At 39.6% G+C, this 10,094-nt stretch overlaps 1 protein-coding gene across 2 annotated transcripts in view; it reads right to left on the reverse strand.

The window, feature by feature from the left end:
* The window catches only part of LOC137619699 (dnaJ homolog subfamily A member 2-like), a 72,495-nt gene extending 62,951 nt beyond the window's left edge, over positions 1 to 9,544 (reverse strand). Inside the window, exon 1 of one of the 2 annotated variants that reach the window (XM_068349978.1) lies at positions 9,386 to 9,544. In XM_068349978.1, the coding sequence (XP_068206079.1) occupies positions 9,386 to 9,454 (69 nt within the window). In that variant the 5' untranslated portion in view covers positions 9,455 to 9,544. The remainder of the gene's footprint in view (positions 1 to 9,385) is intronic. The other variant, XM_068349979.1, reaches the window with a different exon arrangement.
* Positions 9,545 to 10,094: the final 550 nt, after the last annotated feature.

Here is a 10,094-nt window from a genome sequence, read left to right on the forward strand (position 1 = left end):
CATTCCAAAATCCAAAAAGTGTAATTAGAGCATCAAGCATGGTGTGGTGGTGTTCGTTCTTAGTAACGCAGACATGAAGCTGGTAACATACAGTATACCTACGAGAGCGAAGAGAAAGTCTTTGTAGTCCATTGGGACAGGCCATGGAAAGCCAGAAAAAAGTGTAAAAAATGTAAGAAAACCCACATTGTTTATGGTCATTCCAACAGAATGAATTTACTAGTTTTATTGATGGTTGTCTTAACATGACATCTTACATACGAGGAGCATTCCACACATGAACGTCAGGGACGTTCCAGAGTACCAAAAAACAAAACCATGAAGGACAATAAGGCAGAAATGTCCTTTTTGTACATGGCATTATATACAATATCAAATAATTAAAATTTCAGTTGTTTTGTTACAGAAATGATTGTCTCAACATTCTACATACTAGGACCAATAGGTGCATGAGCGATACACACACTTATTCCCTCAAATTGTTTAATAGCGTTGGCAGTGCCCTGCTTTTTTCTATTGCAATGGACACGCTCTCTGCACCATCAACAATGACTTTATGAAAGTAACACAGCCCACACATTCCACATACTATGAACACTTGGTACTTGGGGTGTATAACTATTTCCTTCTGTTCTAATCACCATTAAAGTAGGGGTTATGTTAAATTTTTTTATGCATTTTTACAGCAGTCTAAAGCCTGTCCACCCATTTTCTTTAGTGCGAGGGCTCTGCACACAAACCCCTGTTTACCATAAGCATGCAGATGATGTTGATTTACCTTACACGTGGGGGATCTGCCCCAAAAACCACATTGTTTATAAACGAGCATATGACGTTTACTAATTCACTTTGAAACTAAGTACAACATAAAAGTGATGGCCACAAGTCAAATTTACTTACAATTCAACAGCAATGAAAGAATTTCCTGCAAGAGCTGCCACCAGTACTTAAAGGGATTCAGGAACGGAAGGAAAAGTGGCAGGGCTTTGAGTGGGCAAAACGCTTGATCAATTGCAAAAATGCTCTGAACGGACATACTGAATGACCCTCTCTAGATATCGCTCCGATACAATACTCTGCAAAACAGCAGTCATGTAGCATTTTCTGGATACCGAATCTTGGTAGCAGGCTCCTTTCGATACTATTGTGTCTGTATGTGCGCTTGGGTCAAGAGTGTCAAAAAAGTTAACACTATGGTCCACAGTGTAATGCTTGAAATAATAATCTTTCAACTTGACGTATATCCTCCAACATTCACAAATTATCATGGTTCCTGGAAGAACGAGCTTATGAAGCACAGAGATCAAAGTTTAAACATGACGTTCATGAACCACTTTGAAAATGGTCTCGGTCAAAGGCCCAAAGACCCAGCATCCTTCGACCACTTTGCAGAAGTTGAACTTCTGCTTCCCAGATTGACTTTCATCCATTTCCACAATGTGCACTGGTCCAACAATTTTCTTGCTGTCCAAGATCATAATTGTTGCACACATTTCTTGGCAGAAGTTAAAGTATTCAAATCGGCAAGTGTGAAAAGTTAGCTTCTTCCTCTTGACAGTAACATTGTCTTGTGGCCAATGAGCAACCCAACAATACAATGCACCGTCAAAGAAGGAACCACATTGAATCAAGAATTTCTTATAGCAGTGAGGTTCTTGCACCGCCAATTATAAAGGTAAAGCATTAGTTGCCATGCACATTGCAGCCATCCCTCGCATGTGATACATCAACATTGTTCACAAACACCTACAGCATTTAGTCCCCTAAAAGGCCTTCCCGGAACAAAGTGAAAATATTCAGGGCAAACATGGGTGAATCCCTTACACCTAACAACTGAATCGTTTCCACAGTATCAAGCTGATTAATATGGGACATAAACTCAACATCAAGTCGCTGAGGCCGTGATCCCTCTAAGCCAAGAGCCGATTAGGCCACGATCATTTTAGATCGAGTCCTTTGGGCGGTGATCCCTTTAGGCCGTGAGTTCTATTCATTAAAAGCATACCCAAACATTTGTCAAATCACAAAAGAGGACAGTGCAACAATATATTCATCATCTCCCCTACAGTGCCTACACCACAATATAACGTTCACCAATGACACACTTTCATTTATCACATCCTTGTCTTATCATCAGACAGTACTGTATTTATTACAATTAGAAATGTTAGGCTATAACGTTAAACGTCACACCGATTCATTGACCCCAAGGGAGCTTCTTTCGTAAGAGTACTGAACAGATCATATAGCGTCAAGCCCACTGTGGTGGAGTTATATAAATTATTAACCCCACTCTAAAAAAACATATTAATCATATTACTTCATATTTCGATATCCCTCCATATCCTATACATAAGCGTCACATCCCCTTGTAAAGATAGCAAAAAATATCCTACTGCGGCTCACTGAACACAACCCATTATTGGTCTCTGCCACGACCGACACCCTAGGAATTGACCAATAGGCCCAGTAATATCTCGGCAAATCAAACTCTCCTCCACTCGAAATATCAAGATACTGCTGGATACCAATGAAGTGTAAGGAAATAATAGATATGGAATTTAACTTCAACATAACAATTATGGCAGTGTTTTGAGACTCAAGACAGTTTCAAATTGGGTAATTCACAGTTTCGAGACTTTCGAGATTATGGACACGGAACGGTCTCTTGTGCTGTGCTGTGCGAGAGGTGGCAAGATAGACAATGTTATCATGGCGAATGTAGAAGCAACTAATTTCTAATGCCTGGGTTGATGCTCACACACACCAACATACAGTACCAGGACCAGCTCCTATTCAAGTAGGATTAGAATACTGTATTCGAATGAAGAGGTGTTCTCAAAATTACGTCCTAAACGACTAACGCCTTAAAAGAGTCGCGGCCTAAACGACCTGCTCCCCTCAACATAAGCGAAAAACTATATGGAGGATGTCACTCCATTGTGGCAGCACTAAGAGAAAGAGTACCCTCAGACCAGGGGATTACTAGTTTTGAAATCACACAGCCAACAAAGGACTGTCTATAAACGCACGACAGTTCAAATGACTGTATCGGCCGATGATTCTTCACTGCATTTATAACATCTCTTACCATAACTCTTGTAGGATTGTTAATAAAATAAGCTAGAAATAAAAACACATCTGTATATATATTGCTTATTAATCATAGCTTAATCAACCTAATCACTTTAACTAATGGTATACTGTAAATGAAAAAACAGTTCAGCGTCAGACAGAGAAAAGCTACTTGAAGGACATCGCTCCACTTGGGCAGTAACTAGAGAAAGAGTGCCCTCAGACCAGGGTCGAGTTGCAAGAGGTTACCAATTTTGAAATCACACATCCAACAAAGGAAGGTCTATAAGCGCACGACAGTTCAACTGACTGCGTCGGCCAATGAATCTTCACTGTATTTATGATAACATCTCTTCCCATAAGTTATCTTGGATTGTTAATAAAATAAACTAGAAATAAAAATATATAAATGTATATCACTAATTGACTATGGCTTAATCAACCTAAACACTTCAACTATAGTCAATTTCTTTTAGCGATGCAGATTTGCACCGACTCGCAGCGGTGTCCTTTTAGCTCGGAAAAGTTTCCTGATCGCTGATTGGTTGGACGAGATAATCCTAACCAATCAGCGATCAGGAAACTTTTCCGACCTAAAAGGACACCACTGCGAGTCGGTGCAAATATGCCTCGATAAAAGAAATGGACTATAGTTGGTCCTGAACCTAACCTTTGGTTGTATATTGTATACATGGAAAAACACTGTTGAGTACAATTACAGGATATGATATGTGCCAACTATCTACCAACTTAATAAAGGTGTTAGAATGTAGACTGTTGGGCTAATAAAAGAAACTAGAAATAAACACATACAGTATAACTATATACAATATAGCAATGCATAATTACAAAACCAAAAACCAAATGTTTATTAGTTCACGCATGCTAATTATCCTCGGCTTCATCAACCTAAATACCCTAACTGGTTAGTCCCAAACCTAACCTTTCGTTCTATCTACAAAAAAATAGATCTACAAATTTAACAGATGAGTAAGAATGTAGATTATTGGGATTCAAGAAAACATGAAGTCTGAACCTCACTAAATTTCAACCTTGCACCACAAGAAGATTGGTGAACGACGTGCTACAATGGGCGTTTTCTAAATAAAGCAAGAAGTCGTGTCTGGAAGGAATTTAACGGAGCCTTTGTAGTTTGTTGGGACAGGGTTGGGATGGCTAGAAAATAGAGTAAAAAAATATAAGAAATTGGCTGTTTTTTCACTGGACTTATAACCGAATGAAATATTAATCTACATGGACCACTCAGCGCATGATTGTCGGAAACGTGCGAGAATAACCAACAAGAAATGTGTTGGAATACCGAGAAAAACCTAGTTTTGTGCTTGGCATTCAATACGATATCAAATAAGTGAAATTTCACTCGTTTGTCCCAACGTTCTACATACTAGGAACACTCAACGGACACAGGTGGGAGCCTGGGGTTAAGGCTGTGCAAAAACATGACGAAAAATGGTTATTTAACGCTTTTGAGATTTGTAAAAGGCCACAGAACTTAACCTATCCTAGTGGTTCTTGGGTCACAGCCCCTAGCCAGGGGGCAAGACCCCAGACCCCCTTTCCCTGGCCACAACCCCTAGCGAGATTTGTGAAAGGCCACAGAACCTAACCTAGTAGTTCACAGGTCACAACCCCTAGCCGGGGGGCACCCCTTTGGACCTTCCTCCCAGTCACAAACCCTAGCAAGATTTGTAAAAGGTCATAGAACCTAAAAAAAACCACCTAACCTACCCTAATAGTTCCCACATAACAAGCACCTAGAAGGGGGGCAAGCACCAGGACCCGCTTCCCAGGTCCCAAACTAAAACAAAATTTAAAATAAATACTTACATTATGATAGAGTGAATCACAAATAAATATCTCCTACACAATAAAAGCGATGGGCCACACCCTAAATTATATTTTAACCAAACAGCATAAAAATAAAAGTTACTCGGGATTATTTCTATGTGAATGATTTTACGACATGCGCTTCCTGCACCTCCAATAATCCACGATTGTTCTCAAAGAATCAAGTTGATCGATATGAGTAATAAATTCAACCACTTGGCTCAAAGGAAAAATATAAGACATCGGTCTGTCCATCAAGGAGGTTAGCGTTGGAAAGGCTGACCTCACTCACGTTTATCTTGGGTTGTGAGGGGGGTAATAAATTTGAAATTGCACGGCCAACAAAAGCATGGAAAAAAAAAAGGTTAGTTCGGGTGGGCTAATTGACACTGGCTTGTTGCCTACCCTTAACTTCGGTTGTATATACTGTATAACAAATTAGTGTTCGGTATATTTCCAGGAAGTGTCCCAACGAACTACAATCTTAACAAGGGGGGGACATCACTAAATTTTCACGCTTGCGTCACCAGATAGACGAACGGAGCGCCGCCCACGGATGTTATTTTATCCAACCAAGAAGCAATGCTTGCGGGAAATTTTACGATCGAGTGACTTGGCTGTGGCTTTAGCGACCGATGCATTATAACGACTTTTACCCTACCTAGCATTTCATGATAATTATTATGGCAGTATTAAATGCAACTGCACAGGACGTGTACTAACCAACTACAAACTTAACCAAAAGGTTAGAAATGTATATGGATGGGGCAGCATTAATGGTGAAAAACAAATGCTTCAGAACCTGGGAGAACACAGGCTCTATTTATTGCAAAATTTTGAAAGCAAGCAGGAGCTACCCGTGACTTGTGTGCGGACCGGGCCAAACTTAAGATATTACCATGGTAAAGGTAAATATGTTAACCCTTTTACCCCCAAAAGGACGTACTGGTACGTTTCACAAAAGCCATCCCTTTACCCCTATGGACGTACCGGTACGTCCTTGCACAAAAACGCTATAAAAATTTTTTTTTTATATTTTTGATAATTTTTTGAGAAAATTCAGGCATTTTCCAAAAGAATAAGACCAACCTGACCTCTCTATGACAAAAATTAAGGCTGTTAGAGCAATTTGAAAAAAATATGCTGCAAAATGTGCTGGGAAAAAAATAACCCCCTGGGGGTTAAGGGTTAGAAATTTCCAAATAGCCTGGAGGTAAAAGGGTTAAAAGACGAGTAAGAATGCCGATTATTAGGATTCGAGAAAACATCACTAAACTTCTAACTTGCGCAACCAGATGATTAGTGAAGGGTGTTTTCTAAATAAAGCAGGAAGTCATGTCTGGAAGCAAATTAACAATTAACTTGACCTCGGCTTTACAGACCAGTGCATCATAGTGACAGGTTCCCTACATAACTTTTCATTATAATCATTGAAGTAGTATTAATTGCAAGGAGCCTTTGTAGGGTGACGGCCAGATCCCGTAGAAAACGGGAATATTCTGAACTGTGGCCGTCGTTCTGAAAACGATTTTGGCGGGAGAAGCTAACTTAAAAAACCCACCTAACCTATGCTAAAAGCCGTATCATTACCCAGGGGGGCTTCGCCTCCCCCGGACCCCCCCCCCTTACACAACAGTTTCCTTACCTACGAGTACGACGGGAGAAGCTAACTTAAAATACCCACCTAACCTATGCTAAAAGCCGTGTCCTTACCCAGGGGAGCTGCGCCCCCCGGACCCCCCCCTTACACAACATATTTAAGATCCGTAGACCATTTCCAAACGTTTTTATTCTATACAAGATAACAGTCGAAGCGATACTAAGCAAATAAGGACGCTTGGCCGTAGCGCTACAAACTACCCAATTGCAATTTTATAGGACATGTCCCAACCAAACTTACCTCAGAGGTAAGAATGTACTGTATATAGATGGGACAGCCTAAATGGTAATCTTGATCGCTTCACATTTCAAGACAACCGAGGCTCTAACTATTGGGGATTTTGCAAACTATACAGGAGCTACTCATGAATGGTGTGAGGACCAGGCTGAAATTAGACCTCTGTCCTGTCAGCCACAAAAAGAAAAGCATTGGAAAGAAGAGCATGTGATACAATCAGTCAGCTCCAACTTTAGCGACTTTGAATATTGTAAATACAGCAATATTCTGTTTTATATATATACACGTATTAGATTGGAAGCCTTTGTATATCAGCGGTCAGTTCCTCTAGTGTGCATAAAAAATGGACATTAAGTAACCTAACCATCCCTCAAACCTATCCTACAAGCTGTGTCCTTACTTATTTATCTAACGGGGGGCTAACGTCCCTGCAACCCGCTAACAATGCCGTATTCTAAGTCAGCCGTCATCATACATACAGGTGGCCGCTATCATACATACAACCCTTATATGGAACAAAGTGATTTTGATCACTACAATAAAGTAATAATAGCCCAAAATGAAATAAGAACTGAGATGATAAATTGCAAGCCAGGCAGAGTAAATGTTTGTTGAAGTGATTTAGATTTTTGAAATAATGCCAATGCATTCGACAACAAAGCTTGTGCTTGTGGCGCAATCTGTATCATTTCCCAGAACAGAGGAGCAGTGAAATATCGTTAATATGCGCACAAAGTGAGCCACAGCCGAGCAAATGCCAGCGAGTAATTCAAATTTATTTCGGGGTGTATGTATGATAGTGGCCACTTGTATATATTATTATGGCTAACTTAGAATACTGTATGGCAGTGTAAGGGGGGCCACAGGGGGGCGTTAGCCCCCTGTAAGGTGTGTAGGTAAGCATGCGGCTTGTAAGTTAGGTTAGGGGGTAATGTTAAGGTCCATTTTTGATGAACGTATGAGAAACTGCTCGCTGATATACAAAGGCTCCATTCAACAGACAATTATAGCCGTAAATACTTAGGCATGAGGTAATGCGGCCACGGATCCGAAACAACCAGAAAATGGGAGGTAAACGCCTAAATTCTACGCAAACACGGGGCCTGGTCCGTCGTCATATGAAAGATGAAAACTATCTAGAATTACAAGAGGAATATTTCATTTCGTCTTCATTAGGGATGTTTTCATCAGGATATAAATGCCATAAACCGCAGGATTTGGAGGCATAGGACTCCACATGCAAAACATGAAATAACTTTTTTTCAGCCTATTATCAGAGTTTGAGGCTTGGTAGGATAAGACAGGAACCCCGAATTACTGGAATCCTCTTGAAAATTACCGAAATCCCCTACAATATCACTGCAAACCCTTAGAAATCAATAAATAATATGTGCTTTTATTAAATTACATTATTTTTTAGTAAATTAATTAAATAAAATGTTTATTTTAGAGCATTTTTCTATATAAACTTTACACAATATATAAAAGGATACAGAACCTAACAAATCCACCTAACCTAACCTAGTAGTACCCAGGTCACAAGCCCTAGCCGGGGGCAAGCCCCCGGACCCCCTTCCCAGGTCACAACTCCTAGCCAAGGTTCTACCTGCAAATACATAAAAAATATAAATGCTAAAAGCATAAAAATCTTATTTTAGTAAAATCACATTATTAGTCGATTTCTAAGGGTTTGCAGTGATATTGTCGGGGATTCCAGTATTTACTGAGAATTCCAGTAAATCCAGGGGGATTCCAGTAATTCGAGGTACCGGGATAAGACTACGTGTACATCATTAACGACCACGCTTTGTAGGACCCACCATAAGAGGAAGGATATCGTTAGTAGCAAGACTTCCCGGACATGGGAGGAGAAGTTTCGGTATTTTTGTAGTGAATTACATGGCAATGTAACCTAGGAAAAAAACTACTGTTTCTTACAGAAAAATATACGGTTTTGTATTTTCCTCCGGTTATTATAATTTCAAGAAGGTAATGTATAGAGAAGAAAAGGCTTGTTTTACGTTTATATATCGATTCCCCAGTATGTTTTCCCCACCCAAAACCCCGAGTTCCCACTGGGGGTCCCCCATTATTGGAGGATATAATGTATATATATTTCTGAAACTATTAATTTGCGACGGGAACGAGTGTCATTTTCGAAGAGAGAGTAATTTTTTCTATTAGAAACAGTAGTTTTTTTCCTAGGTTACATTGCCATGTGATTCACTACAATGAAACCGAAGTGGTAGTCTCCAATGGCATAACATAAACAATGAGGCGGGCAGCCAAGACCCATAAGCATATCAACAAAATGACTTAAGCAGTAAATATGCATTTCAAAGCCGATAATGGTTTCTTTAAAATCCATCTACCCTTACAATATAAATATATAGGAATACTAGGAAAAAAAAAACCTCATTGTGCATTTCACCACCTTGTTTCTAACCAGCAAACATCATGCCTTCGTAATAACAAACCCCAAAAATACAGTTTAATAACTATTGCTGCTCATTTCCGTATGACCAGGGTTAGTTCACAGCCCAACCCTTTCTTTTTTGTACTCACTCTACGAATTTCGGAGTCTGTAGCTCCTCTGGCTACTCCTAAAGCTTCGTATAATTGGTTATCCGCCATTCTGATGGTTCTCTGTCTGTGTGGAATTGCACTTGATGCGAGAAGAGAAGTCCCAGAACCTTCTTGGCCGCTGCGGAGCTTCGTACGTCGTGAGGGAAAACTCTCGTACTGGCGTTAAGTTGTTAGAGAACTTTTGTATAGATTCTAATTATTATTATTATTATTATTATTATTATTATTATTATTATTATTATTATTAAATGTTAAGCTGCAACCCTAGTTGGAGGAAACTTAAGGAGAAATAAAATATTCTAAGAAAAGTAAAAACATTGAAATATTTCCTATATAAACTATGAAAACTTTAACAAAACAAGAGGAAAATAAACTAGATAGAACAGTGTGCCCGAGTGTACCCTCAAGCACGAGAACTGTAACCCAAGATAGTGGAAGACCATGACACAGAGGCTATGGCACTACCCGAGACTAGAGAACAATGGTTTGATTTTGGAGTGTCCTCCTCCTAGATGAGGTGCTTACCATAGCTAAAGAGTCTCTTCTTCTACCCTTACCAAGAGGAGAGAAGATTTTACTGCAAAATCTATAAGAAAATATAAGCACAAACGAAGCAGCCTTAGAACTCTAAACTTGGTATTGTATCCAAGAAAGATGATAAGGCACCATTGTCCTCTTGCACAATATT

The sequence above is a fragment of the Palaemon carinicauda genome, chromosome 26 (genome assembly GCF_036898095.1).
Source record: "Palaemon carinicauda isolate YSFRI2023 chromosome 26, ASM3689809v2, whole genome shotgun sequence".
In the NCBI taxonomy this organism is placed as follows: Eukaryota; Metazoa; Arthropoda; class Malacostraca; order Decapoda; family Palaemonidae; genus Palaemon; species Palaemon carinicauda.